The sequence below is a fragment of the Dendrobates tinctorius genome, unplaced genomic scaffold (genome assembly GCF_039654945.1).
Source record: "Dendrobates tinctorius isolate UK_male_01 unplaced genomic scaffold, ASM3965494v1 ptg000387l, whole genome shotgun sequence".
NCBI lineage: Eukaryota > Metazoa > Chordata > Amphibia > Anura > Dendrobatidae > Dendrobates > Dendrobates tinctorius.
Window position 1 is genome coordinate 1,670,556 of NW_027362053.1, and position 25,124 is coordinate 1,695,679.

Consider the following 25,124-nt stretch of genomic DNA (forward strand, 5'->3'; position numbering starts at 1 on the left):
ATAAGCTGATCCTCCTAATTTTGTCACAAAAAACCGGGAAAACTTATTGACTCGCGTATAAGCCTAGGGTGGAAAATGCAGCAGCTACAGGTAAATATCAAAAATAAAGATAGATACCAATCAAAATAAAATTAATCGAGACATCAGTAGGTTAAATGTTTTTGAATATTTATAGTGAGTGACCCCTTATAATGCTGCACAGTGAGTGGCCCCTTATAATGCTGCACAGTGAGTGGCCCCTTATAATGCTGCACAGTGAGTGGCCCCTTATAATGCTGCACAGTAAGTAGCCCCTTATAATGCTGCACAGTAAGTAGCCCCTTATAATGCTGCACAGTAAGTAGCCCCTTATAATGCTGCACAGTAAGTAGCCCCTTATAATGCTGCACAGTGAGTGGCCCCTTATAATGCTGCACAGTGAGTGGCCCCTTATACTGCTGCACAGTGAGTGGCCCCTTATAATGCTGCACAGTGAGTGGCTCCAGATAATGCTGCACAGTGAGTGGCCCCTTATAATGCTGCACAGTAAGTAGCCCCTTATAATGCTGCACAGTAAGTAGCCCCTTATAATGCTGCACAGTAAGTAGCCCCTTATAATGCTGCACAGCGAGTGGCCCCTTATAATACTGCACAGTAAGTAGCCCCTTATAATGCTGCACAGTGAGTGGCCCCTTATACTGCTGCACAGTGAGTGGCCCCTTATAATGCTGCACAGTGAGTGGCTCCAGATAATGCTGCACAGTGAGTGGCCCCTTATAATGCTGCACAGTGAGTGGCCCCTTATAATGCTGCACTGTGAGTGGCCCCTTATAATGCTGCACAGTGAGTGGCCCCTTATACTGCTGCACAGTGAGTGGCCCCTTATAATGCTGCACAGTGAGTGGCCCCTTATAATGCTGCACAGTGAGTGGCCCCTTATAATGCTGCACAGTAAGTAGCCCCTTATAATGCTGCACAGTAAGTAGCCCCTTATAATGCTGCACAGTGAGTGGCCCCTTATAATGCTGCACAGTGAGTGGCCCCTTATACTGCTGCACAGTGAGTGGCCCCTTATAATGCTGCACAGTGAGTGGCCCCAGATAATGCTGCACAGTGAGTGGCCCCTTATAATGCTGCACAGTGAGTGGCCCCTTATAATGCTGCACAGTGAGTGGCCCCTTATAATGCTGCACAGTGAGTGGCCCCTTATAATGCTGCACAGTGAGTGGCCCCTTATACTGCTGCACAGTGAGTGGCCCCTTATAATGCTGCACAGTGAGTAGCCCCAGATAATGCTGCACTGTGAGTAGCCCCAGATAATGCTGCACTGTGAGTGGCCCCTTATAATACTGCACAGTGATTGGCCCCTTATAATGCTGCACAGTGATTGGCCCCTTATAATACTGCACAGTGAGTGGCCCCTTATAATGCTGCACAGTGAGTGGCCCCTTATACTGCTGCACAGTGAGTGGCCCCTTATAATGCTGCACAGTGAGTAGCCCCAGATAATGCTGCACTGTGAGTAGCCCCAGATAATGCTGCACTGTGAGTGGCCCCTTATAATACTGCACAGTGATTGGCCCCTTATAATGCTGCACAGTGAGTGGCCCCTTATAATACTGCACAGTGAGTGGCCCCTTATAATACTGCACAGCGAGTGGCCCCTTATAATGCTGCACAGTGATTGGCCCCTTATAATGCTGCACAGCGAGTGGCCCCATATAATGCTGCACAGCGAGTGGCCCCTTATAATACTGCACAGTGAGTGGCCCCTTATAATACTGCACAGTGAGTGGCCCCTTATAATACTGCACAGTGAGTGGCCCCTTATAATACTGCACAGTGAGTGGCCCCAAATTACACAGGTAGCGTAAGGTAATCCAATTATTTTGCTGCTGCTGCCTCAATAAAAAAAAAAAAAGCCTACATTCTCAACTCCGTCGCTGCCGCTGCTCATCAGCGTTGCCGGCTCTGCAGTGACTTTTCAGGCAGATGGCACGTACTAACTACATCATCGTGCCCTCTGAGCTGAATGTCACTGCCAGAGGACGCAAGACAGCAGAGCGACGCGCAGCTGAGGGACAGGTGAATATGGCTCACCCGTTATACTCACCCCCCCTGAGCGGTCTCTGCAGCGCCCCTGCTCGTTCCATGTTCTCGGCGCCACTGCTCTTCCTGCTTTCAGTGGTCACGTGGTACCACTCATAAAACTCATGTATATGCGCATATTCATGAGTTTAATGAGCGGTACCACGTGACCGCTGTAAGCAGGAAGAGTAGGGGCACCGAGAGCATGGAACAAGCAGGGGGGCTGCAGAGACCGCGCCAGGAGGGGGTGAGTATGATCTCTGACACCTCCCCCCCCTCCCCTGCCCACCCCCGGTATATGACTCGCGTATAAGCCGAGAGGGGGACTTTTAGCCTAAAAAAAATGGGCTGAAAATCTCGACTTATACACGAGAATATACGGTATGTAAATATTTAAAATATCTGAACATTCTTAAAATTATTTTTTTCAAAGATATCTATTTTTATTATTGATTTTAATTAACACTAATATATACAGATTTAAAGGGAAAAGGAAGTCTTTAAAGTAATGCATGAACATTGTCATGAGACTCTTGGAAGAGCATTCTGTACATACTATTAGATCAGTACCTTCAAGGTTTATCAGAGTTTTACATTTCAGGTATTTTGGTACAAAATGGATGATATTCCTGTCCTCTGGAATCTATGCTTTGTTTGTCTCCACCAACTACTGGGAAAAATACTACACACTTGTCCCTTCTGCCACAGTCATTGGAGCCATGATCGTCCCATTCTGGGCATCAATAGGCAATTACATTACTAGGTAAGACTTTGCTCATTTCCATTGCTATGAAACGGAGAAGCAGCCTAATCCTTCTTATATGATTTAGTGAATGCAACATAAAACCCAGAATGCTAACTTGTGGGGACTTCTCATTTCAGGATGGCTCAAAGATATTATGAGTTTGCAAATTATAGAGAGGAGAATACGCGAGAAGAGCGCAGGCTGCCACGAGGAGCCAGTCACAAGTACATCATCATATTTCAGTGCATTTTCTTCTCTATCTTCCATGTAAGTGACCATCACAGTATGTTTTAAAGGGACTCTGTCACCAGGATTTTCCAACTACCCTGAGAGCAGCATAATGTAGTGACAAAGACCTTGATTTAAGCGATGTGTCTCATACTAAGCTGCTTGCTGTAGCTTTGAAAATAAATCTCACAGTCCTTTTTTAGAAAGGCAAAGTCACTTCAATACTGAGTTCAACATATTCCACAAGAAGGTATATCATGTGGGAAAAGAAGTGAAAATAAGAGAAAATATTGATTGTTAAAAATAATTCTTTATTAAATCCGCTTTCAGTCATTTTGGCGGATTTTAACTGACACAAAAAAACCCCTGAAAGAAGCTACATAGCGAAACGGCGCTCGTCGGGCGGGGGGAGACGCCTGCGGCATTCCCTCAGCTGTTACCGGTGGACGCTGCACTGAATCTGGCACATTCTTCTAACAGGTATTAACAACCAGTCCCCGGTTTATATCAGGCACTTTATTTCTATTATACTCTGTGCAGCTCCCTGGCACACTTTACTCATTAACCCTTTAGCACACTCAGGACGCTAATAGTCACATGGGCAATGTGCAATACTGTTTCCTTTGCAGATACTCAGCAGTAACAAACAATGGCTTTTGTCTACTGAGGCATGTTGAACCCTGCAGTGATTATTTTGCATGTCAATACCTCTTATATTTACATCTAATTTACATCTACTTTTTCCACAGCCACACAGGCAACATGCAATATTGCCTTTTTTGCAAAACCTAGTAGCAACAAGCAATGTGTTCATCGTCATCTACTATGGTGCACTGACTCTGGCAGGAATTATTATTATTACTTTTGCATGCAAGAACCATTTTTGTATTTATATTTAAATCTACAGGGTTATTATTGTGTGTGTAATATTATTTTTTTACATCATTCTAACTGTTTTGCCGCAGCCTATCCCCCTTTTTTGGAGGCCTTTTGCCCTGTCTTTTTAACTTCTCCTTTTAATAATATTTAATAAAGAATTATTTTTAACAATCAATATTAACTCTTATTTTCACTTCTTTTTCCACATGATATACCTTCTTGTGGAATATGTTGAACCCCTTGCTGTAGTTTTGGTAAAGTCACTGTTTTATCAGCAGGAAATTATCATTAGAGGACTAGTAAACCTGCTGCCATGTAGTCCTACATATGCATGAGTTCTGTATAACCCTTCCCCCACCATTGATTGGCTGCTTTCTGCCTATGTACAGTGTACATAGAAAGCTGCCAATTAGTGGTGTGAGTGGGATTATACAGCTAATTATGCAAATTGTCTCTTCAGAGAGGAAGAGGACTAGAACTCTAGTGCCACCTATTGGAGGTAGCAATCCTAAAAGTGAATGTTGACCCTTTAACGAGCCTAGTTACATGACTTAGGATAAAAGCCAAACCAGAATCTCCATTTGCAGACACTGTGTTTCGGGGTACTGCCCCTCATCAGTGCAAAGTGGGAGATCTGGTTTGGCTGTGAGAGAGGCGTCTGACCGATACTTCTTGGATATGGGATTATACAGAACACAGCATTCTTAGGTCTACAGGAGATAAAACTATGATTGTATCAAAACTGCAGTAAGCATCTCAATAACATCGATGGTATCAGGATGTCTGGCCAAGCATCATGTTTCTCTCAATTGTGTAGCTAAAATCTGGTGACAGATTTCTGTATCTAGTACATATATAGGTTAGGGGTCACCACTAAATACCAGAAATGGCACATAGGGTGCTAGCATCTTGTGAAGTAGTAGATTATGCATCAAGAAGAGAGACAGACAATACATAAACCATAAACCTGGGGTGTGCTTTTGATTGACGTATTGTCTGTCTCTCTTTTCTTCTATTCTTCTAGCTTACATCTGTCTCTCCTTTCTCTTTCCAGCTGTGTTTTATCTTATCCCAGTTCCCAGTTTACTTCTTCCTCAGCAAATTCTTATATGGGTATAACCACACATTATGTGACGTCAAGCAGTGCGGTAAGTGAGCAGCTGCCCTTCCTCTGAGTCCAGCCCTAGAGAGTACGTACGACCTGCAATGTATCCCATGCCCTCCTTACAGGTGCCTCCATTCAATCTGGACTTCTTCCAGGATTTAACTTAACTGTGCTCCATTCTCTGCCATCCAGTGTGAATCTTATCTATATGGAAAGCGCTCTTATGCTGGTAGCCCTGTCATCTATGATTTTGGTAAGAGAGGTGAAAATTTGTTCTCAATGGCAAATGAAAATTGTGTATATGATGCTTCTACTTAACATATTTGTTCAGATCCTGATTCTCTGCGGTTCTGCATATCGTCCAACTGAAGAGATCGATCTCCGTAGTATCGGCTGGGGAAATATATTCCAGTTACCCTTCAAACATGCCAGAGATTATCGCCTGCGTTGTTTGGCTCCATACTTCCTTTACACTGGATTTGAGGTTCTGTTTGCCTGCACAGGGTTTACTCTGGTGAGTGACACTGCCAGTTGCATGATGATGAAGGATGATGATGATGCCATTTATATGATTGCCCAATAAATCTAACCATACGTAGTTGACTGTTTAGCAGATCTGGTATGGGAAATAATAAAAGATAAAATCATGTTGATTGCTGTGGGCGGCCTGCACTCAGTTTCATGCATGAGACCCTTCCTGTATGCCATTTTTTTTCCACTATCTTCTGCAGAACTTAAGTGCAGATCAGAAATCAAGATGGATCATAATGTTATCTTTTATGCTTTTTACACTTACTCTGCTGTATTCTCTTTATCAAACAGGGTTATGGGGTATGCTCTCTTGGACTGGAGACTCTTCCATACCTCCTAACAGCTTATGGTGTGTCATGCTGCGTTTTCTCTTCCCTTGCACTTTCTTTCCTCCGCCTTCCAAGACAAATCCCATTGCTAGTTGGACCATTACTCCATTCCTGTCTCCTGATTGGACTTTTTTTCTGGAGTCCAACCCCCAGGGATCAGTCCCAGAGTCCTGTGCTGTACTTGGTAGCAGCCCTGTGGGGTATTGGCAGTGCCCTAAACAAGACCAGTGTCAGCAGTGAGTATTAGCTCTTCAGAAACAAATGATTTGTATGGGTGTTTAATTTCAATAGTTTTGTGCCTCTTTCTCACATGGACATTTTGCTCTTTTGATTTGTGTTTAGGTAATTATTTCAAGGAAACATATCAAAATTATGGATATAGTAAAAAAACTGTAAGCCCGTGAACAAACAATGCAGCATGGATTTTTCTGCAAATTTCACTGCTTTCCTACAGTCAATAAATCCACTGGCAATCCACAAGAATTAAAGGAGTTGTCCACTACAGACAACCCCTTCTCAATCCCTATGTTTCTCCCCAGTAAAATAATAATATTTACTTATACTCACCTCCTGCCGGCGCCATACTAGCTGTGACAGAATTTGCTCTCCTGGGGCTTGCGTGACATTGTTATGTTACGTAATCCCTGCTGCCAATCAGCATTGGCTTCAATACTCTCACCTACCGACATAATTGACATTCGAAGGACATTAGAGCTATGAATACTCTGTCTTCCTCTGGATGTCTCATTTGGCCAAAGGGCAGGGAAGGGGCGAGTGAAGCGCTAATTGGTTGCAGGGGTCATGTGACATAACAATGTCACTCGAGCCCCAAGAGAGCCAGTGCTGGCACTGATGGAATGGCGCCAGCACCAGAGGTGAGTATAGATGTTATTCCTTTACAGAGGGAAAACATAGGTATTGAGAAGGGGTTTTCAACTAGTAGACAACCCCTTTAGGCGGAACACTAAGCATACTCTATGATGAATTACCGCAGCATGATCTCAAAATTACATGTATTTATCCAAAGAAAAAAAACACATTTCTAAATGTATTTTAGTGGTCCTGTGATCATAAAGAAATGAAAAACGTATTTCTTTTATTTTCATGTCGATACTGTAAAAACATAGAAAATAGAGTTTATGAGAATAGCAAAAATTACACCTCATGTGTCAGGACAAAAATGCAAAAGTTATTTGAGCATCCAAGCAATGGAAAAATCACATGTACGATAAAAGCGGAAAACACCTGGTCAGGAACGGTAGATGGCCCAGTCCTAAACTGGTTTAGCATCTATTAAAAAACAATATTTCCAGTGCTGTAAGTAGACTATTGTTTATGTTCCTGAAAAAACTCCTTTGCTGCAAGCCCAACAATGAGGGATATGTCGCATAACTGGGCTGCTTATTTAAGGATGTTTCCTTTTCTCCAGTTTTAATAGGCATGTTTTATGAGGACAAAGGACGTCAAGACTTTGTTTTCACCATCTACCACTGGCTCCAAGCACTTGCCATATTCATTGTATATCTCTGGTCTGGACTGCCAATGATGGTAAGTAAATTATATAATCCATTTATCATTCTTTAAAAGGGTTTTATAGCCATCATAGCATAGGCCATCTTTATTAATAGGTATGAATCTGACTGTTGGCAACCTCTGCTTTCAATTATAAAAAGGCTGGAGAAACCATTTAAGGTTTTATAGCACATAAACAGTCCATTGGAAAAAGGTTCCATAGTTTTAAGGTTGAAGGTAGACATAAGTCCATCAAGTTCATCCTATAACCTAGCATGTTGATCCAGAGTAAGGCAAAAACCCTAATAATCCATATTAGGGGAAAAGTTTCTTCCAACTCCACATATGGCAATTAGACTAGTTTCCTGGATCAATGTCCCATCACAGAATCTAGTGCCCATAACTTGTAATATTATATTTATTTTAAGAATGGTATCCAGGTCTCCTTGTACTTTTTTAGTGAATAAAAAATTAAATCATGTGGCAGAGAGTTCCATAGTCTTTCTGCTCTTAGGGTACTGTCACACTTGGCGACGCACCAGCGATCCTGACAACGATGCGACCTGGTAGGGATTGCTGGTGCGTCGCTACGAGGTCGCTGGTGAGATGTCAAACAGTTAGATCTCAACAGCGACTCAGCAACGATATGGAATGATACGACGGTCGTTGGGACCCTGTCTCTCAGACCTGTAGTATTGAGGTCGTTCATCTTTGTCCCTGTCAAACACAGCGATGCATGCTGGCCAGCGGGACACCAGCGATCAAAAAATGGCCCTGGACGTTCGAGCTCGATCAGCGACATCGCAGCAGGGGCCGGATCGCCACTATGTGTCACACACAGCGAGATCGCTGTTGACGCAACAGCGATCTCGTTAGCGATCTCGCTATGTGAGACGGGGGCTTTACAGAAAAGAATTTGCATCTGTGATGATGATTAAACCTTCTTGACTATGGACGTTGAGGCTGGTGCCTCCATGTCACTACAGTGGGGAAAATAAGTATTTGATACGCTGCCGATTTTGAAAGTTTCCCCACCTACAAAGAATGGAGAGGTCTGTAATTTATATTGTAGGTACAATTCAACTGAGAGACAGAATCTAGAAATTGAAAAAAAAAAAAAAACAGAAAATCACATTGTATTATTTTTACATAATTAAATTGCATTTTATTGCATGAAACAGGTATTTTATCATCTACCAACCAGCAAGAATTCTGTCTCTCACAGTCCTGGTGGTTTTTCTTTAAGAAGCCCTCCTACTTTGTACTCATTACCTGTATTAGTTGCAGCTGTTTGAACTTGTTACCTGTAGAAAAGACACTTGTCCACACAATCAATCAAGCACACTCCAACCTCTCCACCATGGCCAAGACAAAAGAGCTATCTAAGGACACTAGTGGCAAAATTGTAGACTTGCACAAGGTTGGGTTGGGCTACAGGACAATAGACAAGCAGCTTGGGGAGAGGGCAACAACTGTTGGCACAATTGTTAGAAAATGGAAGAAACACAAGATGACTGTGAATCTTCCTCGGCCTGGGGCTCCATGCAAGATCTCATATTGTGGGGTAAGGATGACTCTGAGAAAGGTCAAGAGTCAGCTCAGAACTACACGGGAGGACCTAATCAATGACCTGAAGAGAGCTGGGACCACAGTCTCAAACATTACCATTAGTAACACACTACGCCATCATGGATTAAAATCCTTCAGGGCACACAAGGTCCCCCTGCTCACACCAGCACATGTCCAGGCCCATTCGCCAATGACCATCTGGATGATCCAGAGGAGGCATGGGAGAAGGTCATGTGGTCAGATGAGATCAAAATAGAACTTTTTGGTGTCAATTCCACTCGCCGTGTTTGGAAGAAGAAGAAGGATGCGTACAACCTCTAGAACACCATCCCAACCGTGAAGCATGTTGGGGGAAACATCATACTTTAGGGGTGCTTTTCTGCAAAGGGGACATGATGACTGCACCATATTGAAGGGAGAATGGATGGGGTAATGTATCACAACATTTTGGCTAATAACCTCCTTCCCTCAGTATGAGCATTGAATATGGGTTGTGACTTGGTCTTCCAGCATGACAATGTCCCAAAGTAAAATGCATCCCATAGTCCTCCATATTGTACAATGCACCCCCATAGTCACCATTGTGTATTGCACACCCGATAGTCCTCTATACAGTATAATGCACCACATAGTCATCCATATAGTATAGTGCATTCCCCATAGTCCTCCATATAATATAATATACTCCCCATAGTCCTCAATATAGTAAAATGCATCTCATAGTCCTCCATATTGTATAATGTACCTCATAGTCCTCCATATAGTACAATGCTCTCTCTATGGTCCTTTATATAGTATAATGCACTCCATAGTCTTTGATACAGTATAATGAAGCCACATACAGTATAGTACACATAGTATAATGCACCTCATAGTCCTTGATAGAGTATAATTCAGCCCCATAGAGTACATACAGTATAATACATAGCCTACAGCCCTTGATAGAGTATAATGCAGCCCCCATATAGTACACATAGTATAAATCACTCCCCATAGTCTTTGATAGAGTATAATGCAGCCCCCATATAGTATACTGCAGCCCCCATATAGTACATATAGTATAATGCAGCCCCCATATAGTATATATAGCATAATGCAGCCTTCATATAGTAGATTTAGTATAATGCACTTCCCTTAGTCCTCAAAAGAATATAATGCAGTCACCATATAGTACATATAGTATAATGCACTCCTCATAGTCCTTGATAGAGTATAATACAGCCCCCATATAGTACATATAGTGTAATGCACTCCACAGAGTCCTTGATAGAGTATAATGCAGCCCCAATATAGTACAGTGGGTACAGAACGTATTCAGACCCCTTTACATTTTTCACTCTTTGTTTCATTGCAGCCTTTTGGCAAATTCAACAAAGTTAATTTTTTTTCTTATTAATGTACACTCTGCACCCCATCTTGACTGAAAAAAGTAATATAGAAATTTTTGCAAATGTATTAAAAAAGAAAAACTGAAATATCACATGGTCATAAATATTCAGACAATCTCTAAATAATACACAAGGGTCTACAATATAATCATAAAGAAATATCCCCTAAAAATGATACTTTATTAAATTTAAAAATAACCAAAAACTTGGTTATGCACCAAAAACAAAAAGTGACAAAAATCAAATCAAAAAAGTGTTCAAACCAAACCCCAATAAGGGAACAACTAGGAATCCCTGTTAAATATCCTGAGCTTTTAACTGCCTGGCCGCGGAGGTTGGCACCCTAGGGGGGGACGTTGTGGCGCCCTCGCTCAACGATGACTGTCCCTAGGGACCCTGATGTACCCTGCAGCCACTAGGGTTACCCTCTACCCAGTAGTAAAGGGACCCCTCATTCTAGACAATATAGCTACTGCTCTAAGGAGGGCCCTGTATCCCTTATAGTTAAAATCAATAGAACACATTCAATCCACATTAACAGGTGGTATCAGGGGAGAATTATAAATGAAGTATTTCTATTTTCACACATAGACTATTATTGATCTTGTGGTCACAGGATACTTTCTCAAAAATATCACAATCACTAGATTCAAACTAATGCCAAATGGAGATAATGACTCTCCTAATGCCCAATGGCTATCATATATGGCTCAGATATAAATTCATGCTAGCATAAACGCAACCAACACAGATTTGCAGCAGAGATATTCCACTGTGTTAACGATACATTTGCTATCATAAACGGCTTGATGCCCATTAGCTTTCATCCATGGCTCAGATAGACACTTTCACTTTAAAACTTAATGCCAGCATATATGTAAAAACACAGAGTTGCAACAACGATAATCATCTGTGTCTCCCACCACCCGTCATGTATCGTTAACACAGTGGAATATCTCTGCTGCAAATCTGTGTTGACTGCGTTTATGCTAGCATGAATTTATATCTGACCCATATATGATAGCCATTGGGCATTGCTGTTGTAGCTCTGTTCTTTATATACCGTATATGCTGGCATTAAGTTGTGAAGTGAAAGTGTTTATCCGAGCCATGGATTGAAGCTATTGGGCACCAAACTGTTTATGATAGCAATTGCACTGATAACAGAGTGGATTATTGCTGTTGCAATCCTGTGTATACTGCTTATATGCTAGCATGAATTTCTATTTGAGCCATATATGATAGCCATTGGGCATCAGGAGAGTCATTATCTCCATTTGGCATTAGTTTGAATCTAGTGATTGTGATATTTTTGAGAAAGTATCCTATGACCACAAGATCAATAATAGTCTATGTGTGAAAATAGAAATACTTCATTTATAATTCTCCCCTGATACCACCTGTTAATGTGGATTGAATGTGTTCTATTGATTTTAACTACAAGGGGCATAGGGCCCTCCTTAGAGCAGTAGCTATATTGTCTAGAATGAGGGGTCCCTTTACTACTGGGTAGAGGGTAACCCTAGTGGCTGCAGGGTACATCAGGGTCCCTAGGGACAGTCATCGTTGAGCGGGGGCGCCACAACGTCCCCCCCTAGGGTGCCAACCTCCGCGGCCAGGCAGTTAAAAGCTCAGGATATTTAACAGGGATTCCTAGTTGTTCCCTTATTGGGGTTTGGTTTGAACACTTTTTTGATTTGATTTTTGTCACTTTTTGTTTTTGGTGCATAACCAAGTTTTTGGTTATTTTTAAATTTAATAAAGTATCATTTTTAGGGTATATTTCCTTATGATCATAAATATTCAGACCCTTTTTTCAGACAATCATATTTAAGTCACATGTTGTCCATTTCCTTGTGATCCTCCTTGAGATGGTTCTACTCCTTCATTGGAGTCCTGCTTTGTTTAATTAAACTGATAGGACTTGATTTGTAAAGGCACACACTTGTCTATACAAGACCTCACAGCTCACAGTGCATGTCAGACCAAATGAGAATCATGAGGTCAAAGGAACTGGCCAAGGAGCTCAGAGATAGAATTGTGGGAAGGCACATATCTGGCCAAGATTGCAAATGAATTTTTGGAGTACTCAAGATTACTAAGAGCACAATGGCCTCCATAATCCTTAAATGGAAGAAGTTTGGGACCACCAGAAGTCTTCCTAGAGCTGTCCATCCAGCCAAACTGAGCAATCGTGGGAGAAGAGCCTTGGTGAGAGAGGTAAAGAAGAACCCCAAGATCACTGTGGCTGAGCTCTCCAGATGCAGTAGGGAGATGGGAGAAAGTTCCACAAATTCAACTATCACTGCAGCCCTCCACCAGTTGGGCCTTTATTGCAGAGTGGTCCGACAGAAGTCTCTTCTCATTGCAAGACATATGAATGCCCGCATAGAATTTGCTAAAAAACACATGACGGACTCCCAGACTATAAGAAATATGATTGTCTGGTCTGATAAGACGAAGATAGAACTTTTTGGTGATAATTATAAGCGGTATGTGTGGTGAAAACCAGGCACTGCTCATCACCAGTCTAATACAAACCCAACAGTGAAACATGGTGGTGGCAGCATCATGCTATGGGGTGTTTTTAGCTGCAGGGACAGGACGACTGGTTGTAATTGAAGCAAACATGAATGCGGCCAACTACAGACATATCCTGGGTTAAAACCTCTTCCAGAGTGCTCTAGACCTCAGACTTGGCCGAAGATTCACCTTCCAACAAGACAATGACCCTTCGTACACAGCTAAAATACCATATATACTCGTGTATAAGCCAATTCATGTATAAGCTGACCCCCCTAATTTTGTCACAAAAAACTGGGAAAACTTATTGACTCGCGTATAAGCCTAGGGTGCACCGTGAGTGGCCCCAGTTTTGCTGCACAGTGAGCGGCCCCAGATAATGATGCACAGTGAGTGGCCCCAGTTTTGCTGCACAGTGAGTGGCCCCAGATAATGCTGCGCAGTGAGTGGCCCCAGATAATGCTGCGCAGTGAGTGACCCCAGATAATGCTGCGCAGTGAGTGGACCCAGATAATGCTGCACAGTGTGAAGCCCCAGATAGTGCTGCACAGTGTGTGGCCCCAGATAATACTGCAAAGTGAGTGGCCCCAGATAATGCTGCACAGTTAGTGACCTCAGTTTTGCTGCACAGTGAGTGGCCTCAGATAATGCTGCACAGTGTGTGACCCCAGATAATGCTGCACAGTGTGTGGCCCCAGATAATGCTGCACAGTGAGTGGAACCAGGTAATGCTGCACAGTGTGTGGCCCCAGATAATGCTGCACAGTGAGTGGCCCCAGTTTTGCGGCACAGTGAGTGGCCCCAGATAATGCTGCACAGTGAGTGGCCCCAGATAATGCTGCACAGTGAGTGACTCCAGTTTTGCTGGCCCCAGATAATGCTGCACAGTGAGTGGCCCCAGTTTTGTTGCACAGTGAGTGGCCCCAGATAATGCTGCACTGTGATTAGCCCCAGATAATGCTGCACAGTGAGTGACCCCAGATAATGCTGCACAGTGAGTGGCCCCAGATAATGCTACACAGTGAGTGGCCCCAGATAATGCTGCACAGTGAGTGGCCCCAGATAATGCTGCACAGTGAGTGGCGCCAGATAATGCTGCACAGTGAGTGGCGCCAGATAATGCTGCACAGTGAGTGGCCCCAGTTTTGCTGCACAGTGAGTGGCCCCAGATAATGCTGCACAGTGAGTGGCCCCATCATGTTGCTGCTGCTGCTGCCGCTGCCTCTGTTACAAAAAAAGCAAAACAAAAACTGTATTCTCACCTCCGTTGCTGCCCGCTGCTCATCAGCGTTGCCGGCTATGCACTCACCCCCTCCTGGCGCTCGTCTCTGCACCCCCCCTGCTTGTTCCATGTTCTCGGCACCGCTGCTCTTCCTGCTTCAGCGGTCACGTGGTACCACTCCTTAAAGTCATGTATATGCGCATATTCATGACTTTAATGAGCAGTGCCATGTGACCGCTGAAGCTGGAAGAGCAGGGGTGCCGAGAGTATGGAACAAGCAGGGGGGCTGCAAAAACGAGCCAGGAGGGGGTGAGTATGATCTCTGACACCCCCGCTCCTCCTCCCCCGCCGATCCCCCCGGTATATGACTCGCGTATAAGCCGAGAGGGGGACTTTCAGCCCAAAAAAATGGGCTGAAAATTTCAGCTTATGCATGAGTATATACGGTAACAAAGGAGTGGATTCAGAACAACTCTATGACCATTCTTGACTGGCCCAGTGTATTGTAAGGGTTCCAATGGATTGTGATGAATAAGAAAATGCTCACACAAGAATTGAATTTACTAAATTGATTTACTATATAAAGTGATAAGATCAAATAATAAACAATATAAAACTATAAATACATATGCATTAATCAGAAACAGGCATTATTCATACATTACATTGTTCAGATAGTCTCAGCTCCGGGTCCTTTCTGGGCTGTCACATCTCTTTCTCTGTGTCTCTCCCCCTCTGCTCATCTACCCTCCTTTTATATGTAAAAATTTATCTAAAGCCTTTGATGTCCCAAAGTAAGTGTTGGACTTAAACAGTATCTATCCTTGGATGCCAGTGAGACGACCCCCTGAGGCCAAATAGATGAGATTTCACCAGTTGACAATCCATGGGGAAAGTTAACACACCCAATCTAATTATGGCAATGAAGGTCCTTTGTTGGTAGATAAGCCAGTTATTTGCTCTGCTTGGACAATTGGACTATCTGGTTGAAACAAGTTTCAATGACCTTCTAGGAAGGTTCAAAGAGCTGAATATAGTATAACTGATTGAAACTATATCAATAGTTGGTATTAATTAATTGGAGTGTTGAAACCATTAAAAATAAATCATAGTATACACCCAGCCAGAGCCCTGACCTAAACCCAATTGAGCATCTCTGGAGAGACCTGAAAATGGCTGTCCACCAACGTTCACTATCCAACGTGACTGAACTGGAGAGGATCTGCAAGGAAGAATGGCAGACGATCCCTAAATACAGGTGTGAAAAACTTGTTGCATCATTCCCAAGAAGACTCATGACTGTACTAGCTCAAAAGGGTGCCTCTACTTAATACTGAGCAAAGAGTCTGAATACTTATGACCATATGATATTTCAGTTTTTCTTTTTTAATAAATTTGCAAAAATGTCTATATTTCTGTTTTTTTCTGTCAAGATGGGGTGCATTGTATACATTAATGAGAAAAAAATGAACTTTTTTTGAATTTACCAAATGGATGCAATGAAACAAAGAGTGAAAAATGTAAAAGGGGTCTGAATACTTTCTCTACCCACTGTATATATAGTATAATGCACTCCCCATAGTCCTTGATAAAATATAATGCAGCCCCCATATATTATATATAGTATAATGCAACCCCATAGAGTGTAATGCTGCCCCAAAGAGCGTAATGCAGCCCCACAGATCATAATGGAAAGAGCAGGAGGCGCAAAACTGCTGTTGTCCATCCAGTGTTCACTGTTGTGAGTTCATTTTCCCCTTCGTCACTGAGGTCTGGTGAACTCCCTATTCTGGTAAAGGAAGGTAATGAGCCTGATTATCAGGCACCTGAGACTAATGAGGATGACTGGCTGAGTGGAGTCACTGACTGGATATAAGCTGCCGACGCCCTTCTGCCCTGCGGGTGATTTCTCTGTGGACTTCTAGGACACCAGTCTGATTCCTGCTTCCCTAAAGCTAAGTTTTCTGCTTTGCCTGTTTGCATTTAGGTTTTGTTTTTGTTTTCCTTGCTTTTCTGGATTCTGCCATTCCCTGCTGGGGTGAGCTGAATCTCCTTTTGCCTGTTGCTCTGTCTTCAGAATATTCCTGAGTACTGACATAGCTTTTTTGAAGCCTAGCGTCTTCAGGGCCTTTTTCACTGTCAGTCTGTTGGCTCTTATTTTCATAGGGTTTTTCACGGATTGCAGACAGCAGCCTTCCTGTCCTTTCCTATCTAGGTAGTTTGGGCCCCATCTTTGCACAGTCTATCTTTCTGTCTGTGTTAGTGTTTTCATCTTGCTTCACCGTCATTATATGTTGGGGGCTGCCTTTTGCTTTGGGGTCTGCTCTGGGGCAGTTTAGATTTCCCCTTTCTTTCTGTAGGCCTATTTAATTCTCCGGCTGTGATCGAGGGGTCTAGGGCATCGTAGGAACCCCCCACGGCTACTGTTAGTTGTTGTGATAGGATCAGGGGTCTGCAATCCGATAACTGCCAACTGCTCTGGTTTTCTGGACTTAGCTAGCATTTCTGTTTTTGCCTCCTACGGTGACTCAATCATAACAGTTCACATTATTTCCCCACCTCCATATTTTAAAGATATCATGTAAAGGACTTTTAAGTAACAGTGAGTGACACCTTTTTTCTTCGTTTGGACTTTGATGTATGAACTCTTTTCTAGTAATCACCTGGGTTCCCATATGATCGGTGTCAATCCTCTGAGCATTGAGGCATATTCATACTAGTGGAGACTGAAGTCTGGTGCAGTTTTTTTTCCTCCCTGTCAATTCAGTCATGCATTAAGGTTGTGTTGCGTCCAATGGCACGGGGAACATTTCACGGGTAGAGGGAAGAATGGATTCAATGAAATTTCAACAAATTATTGATGCAAACATAACACCATCTGTAAAAAAAACTGAAGTTGAAAAGAGAATGGCTTCTACAGATGGATAACACAGGTCAACGAAAAAAATTTTTTTTTCTGGTGTCCAAAATATTTTAATGAATTTGGGGTATTTTTGGGGTGCTGATTCTGAATATGTCATCAGTTTTGCCAGATTGGCTCAAGTTTTTGAGATTTTTGGTATCTTATTTATAGCACTTGTTGGTAAATGCGACGCATCATCTCATTAATTTCTTTGGATTAGTACTTGAACTGAGCAGTTCTCAATATAGTTTTGTGTTAATTAGTGTTCTAAAAGTTTGTTCATAGCTTGATTTTTGCACTAACTTTATGTTGTTGTCTGTTTTCCAGTGAAAAGCATGAACTCATCATGAAGAAGTTGTCTTAACGATCCAGACTCATTCTGTTACATTTGTGGTGAATATACACTGCCAAAACATAGAAGAAACATAACACACTTCGTAAAAAAAGTGTATTTTGCCTATTTTGGGGTTATGCTTGGGGACCAAGACAAGTTTTGGGCACCACACATAGTGTGCAAAGCATGTATCGAATTATTACGAAAATGGAGCAAAGGACAAAGAAAAAGCTTCAAATTTGGTGTTCCAATGGTGTGGAGAGAGCCAAAAAATCATCATGATGACTGTTATTTCTGTGCAGTGCAAGTGCAAGGATTCAATAAGCATAAGAAACGAAAATGGGAGTAACATGGAATCTGCAAGAAGGCCTGTCCCTCATTGTGAAGATGTGCCTGTACCTGTGTTTACCATAAATAACAGTCATCATGATGATTTTTTGGCTCTCTCCACACCATTGGAACACCAAATTTGAAGCTTTTTCTTTGTCCTTTGCTCCATTTTCGTAATAATTCGATACATGCTTTGCACACTATGTGTGGTGCCCAAAACTTGTCTTGGTCCCCAAGCATAACCCCAAAATAGGCAAAATACACTTTTTTTACGAAGTGTGTTATGTTTCTTCTATGTTTTGGCAGTGTATATTCACCACAAATGTAACAGAATGAGTCTGGATCGTTAAGACAACTTCTTCATGATGAGTTCATGCTTTTCACTGGAAAACAGACAACAACATAAAGTTAGTGCAAAAATCAAGCTATGAACAAACTTTTAGAACACTAATTAACACAAAACTATATTGAGAACTGCTCAGTTCAAGTACTAATCCAAAGAAATTAATGAGATGATGCGTCGCATTTACCAACAAGTGCTATAAATAAGATACCAAAAATCTCAAAAACTTGAGCCAATCTGGCAAAACTGATGACATATTCAGAATCAGCACCCCAAAAATACCCTAAATTCGATGAAATATCTTTGGCACCAAAAATGCTGTTGACCAGTGTAATAATCCTAAATACACGTGAAAATCCACAACAGAATACCTCAGAAGGCGCAATGTGAAGGTTTTACAATGGCCCTCACAGTCCCCTGTTCTGAACATCAGTGAAAATCTGTGGCTAAACCTCAAAATAGCAGAAGATGCAAGATGACCCAGGAATCTCACAGAACTGGAAGAATTTTCCAAGGAAGAATGGATGAAAATCCATCAAACAAGCATTTAAAGACTCTTGTCTGGCTTTAAAAAGCTTTCACAAGCTGTGATACAGTCAAAAGGGGGTGCTGCTAGGCACTAACCATGCAGGGTTCCCAAACTTTTGCATTGGTCCCTTTTTCCTTTTTGTAATTTTTAAAATGTAAAAGATGAAATTATATTTTTTTGCCTAATATACAAAGTGAATGTGTCATTTTTAACTTCAGCCCATTTAGAGATAATTTGATCTCCTACTTGCTTAACTGTTCACAATAACAGTAATTTTGTCCAAGAATGCCCAAACTTTTACGTGTCACTATATATGCATACACATGTTATTCTTGTGCTCCCCATAACCAACACCCTTTTCCATGTTTCACTTATTTTGAGTATTGCCAACTGTATTCTGCCCAATGATAGTGTATTTAGTGCTGTAATATGCACCACCATTATTACTTTCTCTCATTTATCACATATTATCACATGAGGTCCCAGCAATGAAGCAGATGAATACAGCTATCTGTAATTGTGATAAAATTGTACCCGTGTATTCTTTCTGTAGGGAGTATTGTTCCTTATGTTTATTAACAACCAGTGTAAAGTGTGATCCTTTGTTTTTCTAGGTCAAACTAGGATTAGTGCTGGCCTCTGCTTTGATATCTGTCCTCTCATACCTATGGATGGAGCATAAGATTAAAAGCAATGTGCAACCACGAATTCCCAAGATACCTTCCCCACGTCACAAGGTTAAAGGCTACCGTTACTTGGAAGAAGAGAATTCTGATGAGTCTGAAAATGAAGACGAGGGAAATGACTGTGAAATGGACAACAATGAAATATCAGCTAGTGAAGAGGAGGACTTCAGAGAGCAGCCACCAATGAGTCAGAGAACACGCAAAAGAACAAGCTTTTATGAGCAAGCCGTAGAGGAGTGATGTAGGCCAACATGGCCAGACATTGAATACTATTGGCCTTTCCAGTAGTTTAGCACATTCCTAATTTCTTATAGTCTTCCATGTTTCTCAGATGTGGACTTTAAAGTACGGGTTTCAAAAATAATCATGAACTCAGTGTGTTTAGTGGCTAACTCATTGATATTTTTAATATCTTAACTTAAAAGGAACCTGTCTGGGGTTTTTTGCTCCTCAAATTGCTATCAGGAACTGATAGTTCTGCTCCGACAGTCTTTAAAGGTGTCCTTAGCAGCTCATTTTACATGTTTCAAATAGTAGTAAATGAGCTGTCCGCTGGCACCATATGCTCAATAGTTGTATCCAGTTAAGGACGTGGAGTCACTATTAAATAAAGTCAAGTTGTCTATGCTTTATCTTACATGCTATGCCTTATCCTACATTGTATGGCTTGACTGATGTCCTTGAGAACAGCATTTGTGATGAGTTTTCATAAATCTTGAAAAGTACTGTTTCTTTGAGTAGGTGATATGAATTGAAGGGCTTAGTAATCTTGTGTGGTTGGAACATACAGCAGGAATAGAATGTTTACATGGTGGTTATAGGTACAATTTTGGTATCAGACCAAAGTCTAGTGATGGTTTCCCGATATTACTAGTGTACACTCAGATTCATTTAAGTCATGGAATCACAGAGTGTGGTTATACGTCTTCTATAATCATCAGAATGAAAGTAAAGTGTCCATTACTTGTCTGTACATAATGGGGTTGTAGTTATTTTAGTACACTGCCAATTGAATGAGGAAATTGTAACAGGAAAGACTACAGGTGTAGGGCATTGCATTACAAAATGTGGTAAGTAGACAAAAAAGACAATTAGTTCCATCCCAACTAGGGAAGATCACTTGGTTTTGGAAGTGAGGGATATAGAAGAAACTAGGGAAGTAAATAATGTGTTTAAAAAGAAGAGAATTCTTTTTAACCCAACATACCATACAGATTTACTGTCCACTGCAAAAATGCAATGAAGGAAATTTATGAAATATTCTGGAATCAATGACATTTGAAATAGGGTGCCATAGAGGGCCCATCTTGAAGGGAACTACATGTTACAAGTAGTGTTAGATGTTACAATGAGTTGAATTCTGCCAAAAGTCCTGAATGGTGAAGCTAGTGTGTTATAAACATTCTGAATTTATCATCTCACATACTACACAAGTAAAGGAAGCTGTGCATCAACTAACTTAGGGATTAGTCATGATGACATGCCCGGACTGGCCATCTGCCTTTCCGATAAGATTCTCAGGGGCCGCTGCTCCTGAGCCAAGAGTGGGTCAGCCAGCTGTCCTCTTCAACTCTACTCTCCTCTTTCTTGACTGTCTACCAGAACAGGCACACAAAATCGTGACGTTAGCGTCAGGATGCTGTGTGCCGCCATACACACAGCGCTTCACAGTGTGTAACATCAGAATGATCTGAGCTACTCAATGAATCTGTATGAACTGTCAGATTGGCACCCTAAGGAAAATTTTGTACCATTTCCCTAATTTTTTAATTAAGTTACACTTTACAGAGACGTTCCTCTACATTGAAATTGCAACATCAAGAAGGAAAAGTCGTGAAATAATGGAACTCACGGTATCGTCAGACATGTTAATGATATGCAAATTCTAAAAAAATTGAGACAAATTTTTCAATATATCTTTTTTCATTTGGCATTGGGTTTTGAGCCCTTCGTTCAGAAATAAACACAGAGGTTATTAATGGTTGTCTAAGATATATTCTGTCATGCTGAATGCACTTAGGCTTGCAAATCATCAAGATTCAATGCTGGTGCCTTTGCAAATGCTGACCAATGATGTGGCAGATAAGTTCAATAGGAGACAAGTCCGGAGTTGCTGCATGCCATGATAGCTTGTTTAGGCCATGCACGGTATTCACAGCAGCAAGAAAAAGATGAGGTCTGATACTGTTGTGTTGAAAAATAGTTTGGAGAAGTGGCCGTACCACTGGTCCCACCACCAAATCCTAGGAGTGAAACCACTGTGATGTTCCATCGTGAAGACCTCTTCACCGCATTGTCCATGTGGTTGTTAGAAGGAGACCAGAAGCTGGAATGGAGCAATAGTGGCAGGAATGAAGGACTGTATTGTTTAGCGATCAGTCCTTCTTTTTGACTTGGAAAAGTAGATTGTTCTGGAGGCAACAACATGACAAGGCCTTCATGAGGGAACGACGCTCAGTTCCTATTCCTGGGTTAATGGTGTGAGGAGGCAGTACAGTAGCTGGAACCCTCCAATCTACAATCCATGTATGATAAAAGCTCATTGTTACATTGAATTGTTCGTGGAGCTAGTAGTATAGACATTATTCTAAAGTCTATAGCTGACATTTTTTTTCACAGGTCAATACCAGGCCGCATGTTGCTTTTGCTATTGGAAGCAGACTGTAATCTAAACATGCAACCATGGCCTGCAGGATCTCCAGACTTGTCTCCCAATTGCAAACAGATCGTGATGATATTTGTGCCCAATGGCATTTAGCAGGTTGAACAAACAGAGATGTTTGAATATTTTCATTACATTTTTTCATTTGTATATCATTTACATGAATTCCATAATTATACAAATTTTCTTTCTTGGTTTTCCAATTTCAGTGTTGAATATATTTTATATTTTACCATATACAGTACATACATGTACATATATATATATATATAATGGAAACAAAATTTTCAAAACATGTTCATTCAGTATTGAGTTATGAGAGCCATTTTTCCATCAGTTTCGTATCATTAACAAATCTATTGGTCCCAGCATTTCCACAATTCCAGAAATTTTCCTTGTTCATGTTCCAATATTGATTTTAAGGGCTAGTTGTGCCTGAAAGGTGTGAGCTATGCTGTCTCCTGTGTTTGTGGAACCATGCTGGATATGACTTTAATGTGCAGGAATAAAACTGAAGATTTTATGTCTTGGATGCTGACTCTTTCCTTTTTTTTCTCCAATTTTTTTAACTGCCTAGCAACCAGCCATCATTGACCAGCCAGGTTTAGGTGAGCTGAACATCATTAATTTATATGATATATATATATATATATATATATATATATATATATAGTGAGGTATTGTCACAATGAGGTATATTCGCTCAGCAGCCACAAAATCAGATCCGGCACAGATTTTCCATAAACTCATAACAGTCCATACGGTTTATTCAGCAGCATAGACCCATAGAAGCAACATAAAGTTCTTATAACAGCATAGCGTCCATGACAGAGTTCAGCTCTGTAAATCCCTGTGGTCACACAGGTTAAACATACACAGGCTTTCTAGCCTCAGTTATCTCACCCACGTCAGGGTCACTCATGGTTCCTTTAGCATACTGCAGACGTCCATTCCCTCCAGGGAACTATCAGGCACGTGCAGCCATTATCACAGCGTTCACTTGCTGTCAGAAGGCAGCCCCATCTCACTCAGACGGGACCTTCCACACTGGACCAACCAGGTCCCAGCATTCACCCCATGTGACTCACCCTGGCCACATTATATGGTTCATAGCCACGCCCACCGGGTCAAATGACTCTGAACTCATCACAGGTCCTTCCCACACACATATACACTTTACAATAGCGTTATTAAACACACCCCCTGGGTGGGTTTGTAGGTAACTAGTCCCTGACACATTGAACCAGCACCTCAGCAGTATCACTGCTGATTAACACACACATAAATCTCCATCTCAAGGCCACCCACCTTGAGATACATAACAGTCATTCAGTATCTTGCCACTCATCCACTCTCCTGGGACATCCATACAGTGCCCCCTAGTGGACACAGTGGTCACTACACCACTATATATATATTACAAAGAGTAATAGCAGCATAGTCCTAGTGTTGTGGGTGCAATACTTCCGCAAGCAACCAGCAAAGAAGCATGGAAATGTATAAAATAATAGCTTGTAAGCTGCACTCCAGTGGAAATCAGTGAAAAAAGTGAACATTATTCTCACAGATACATGCAATGATTCAGTTCCTCATTTGAAGCATGTCTCAAGCAAAACATGGCTTGTGCAGCCACTTCTCAGAGAGAATCTGGCTTGTTTCTCTCTAGTGCTCCAAAACAATCCTCTCTGGTCAGCTTCCACCAGGTGTGCAGCCAGAGGCACTTTTTGTTTTATTATTACGAGTTGTTTTGTTGATTTTTATTTTAATGATGTAAGGGGGTGAAGCATTAGAAGGACAAGAAAGGGTTTACCTCCTCTGCTCCATGCCTGGAACTATATAGCTGCACAGTAGGGTTGCCAGGGGGAAGACTCTTGGACCTGGACCGACTTCATCATGGGCATGTCAGTAGCAGTGGGGAGGAGGAAGTTGTGCTGCACAGGAAGGAAGCAGGTCAGAGAGCGGGAAGACAGAGCACGCTGAGCAGAGAGCAGCTTGTGCAGTTGTAGGACAGGATGCAGCCACGCTTCGGAGAGGAGAGAGAACTCCCATTCTGCGGGCAAATACCGGGGGACTACACAGAAAGACTGCAGCTTGTGACTGCGTGGAGCCGGAGTTTGCAGTGACAGCAGAGGTGTGTCCTGACTCCCGTGCTGAGACTGTGCCCTGTGTAGAGACTGTGACTGATGCTGTGTAAAGACTGTGCCCTGTACAGAGACTGTGGCCCGTACAGAGACTGTGACCCGGGCAGAGATGGTGACCCCCGCGTGAAGCCCGGGTACCCGCGGTGTTAGTGCAGAGCCCCTGATTCCTGTGAAGAGACTTAACTGTAGTGTTGGAGCGAAGGACTCGGAGCACAGTGGACCCCGTTTGTCTCGTACCCCCACTGGCTCCCGCAGTAATGCCTGAGACCCCGGCTGGGGATTATTAAAGACTACAGAGTACAGAGAGACATTAGACGACAAGTGTCTCTGGTGATTCGGCGCCAACGTGGGAGAAGTTCGACCCTTCAAGCAAGTTCCCTTCAGACTGATAAGTTCTTTCACAGAAAACACTATCTGATACTGTTTAATACTGTTTATTCCTTTTCCTGTTTTAGAACTTGTTTTCACATTACTAATGCTCGCACTGTTATATTGCCAGCGTTAATCCCTGTAAATAAACCCGCCTTTAACTCTTGGTCCGTCTGTTCCATGGTGGCATACTCAATGTCATGATCCATGCTGGATCAGGACTGATAAAAAGCACAGGTAACCTTTTTTTTTCCTAAGCTGTGCTTAAGGTTGGTTTTTGCCCCGGTGGCTATTAGGAGTATTGCACTGTGATGTCGTTTGTTCTAAGTTTGCCCCCCGGTGGTGATGAGCCTCATTGCACTCTAGTTTCTTTAGTGCACATGATTATAATGCAGGTGTGATTGCTGGCTCTGCTATAAAAGAGTCACAGGTGTTGCAATCAGTGTTGGTGATAGTGTTCATTTCAACCATCCTTGGTGGAGGAAGGAGCTGGAGAGCGTTCCTTGCAGCACTGTCTTAGCTCTGGTGTGGAAGGAGTCATAGGGGATTTCCTTGTAGCTCTGACAGAGCTTGTTGGCAGCAATTCAGGAGGATAGCTGCATTCTGGTGGTGGACTCTGTTGCCAGGAGCAAGTGCAACAGAGTAAAGCCAAGTTGTGTTTCCCCATTTGTGTTTTTCCTTAGTGTGTAGTAGTACAGCGGTGGAGCTAGTGCCTGCGCCACCCAGCTCC

At 42.2% G+C, this 25,124-nt stretch overlaps 1 protein-coding gene across 5 annotated transcripts in view; it reads left to right on the forward strand.

Moving 5' to 3' along the window:
* Window positions 1-22,414, forward strand: part of UNC93B1 (unc-93 homolog B1, TLR signaling regulator) — a 60,994-nt gene extending 38,580 nt beyond the window's left edge. For all 5 annotated transcript variants that reach the window (XM_073563394.1, XM_073563393.1, XM_073563395.1 and 2 more), the window contains 8 exons: window positions 2,669-2,830; window positions 2,950-3,079; window positions 4,974-5,067; window positions 5,150-5,277; window positions 5,356-5,538; window positions 5,847-6,120; window positions 7,314-7,432; window positions 19,151-22,414. In XM_073563394.1, coding sequence (XP_073419495.1) covers window positions 2,669-2,830; window positions 2,950-3,079; window positions 4,974-5,067; window positions 5,150-5,277; window positions 5,356-5,538; window positions 5,847-6,120; window positions 7,314-7,432; window positions 19,151-19,462 — 1,402 coding nt within the window. In that variant the 3' untranslated portion in view covers window positions 19,463-22,414. The remainder of the gene's footprint in view (window positions 1-2,668; window positions 2,831-2,949; window positions 3,080-4,973; window positions 5,068-5,149; window positions 5,278-5,355; window positions 5,539-5,846; window positions 6,121-7,313; window positions 7,433-19,150) is intronic.
* Window positions 22,415-25,124: the final 2,710 nt, after the last annotated feature.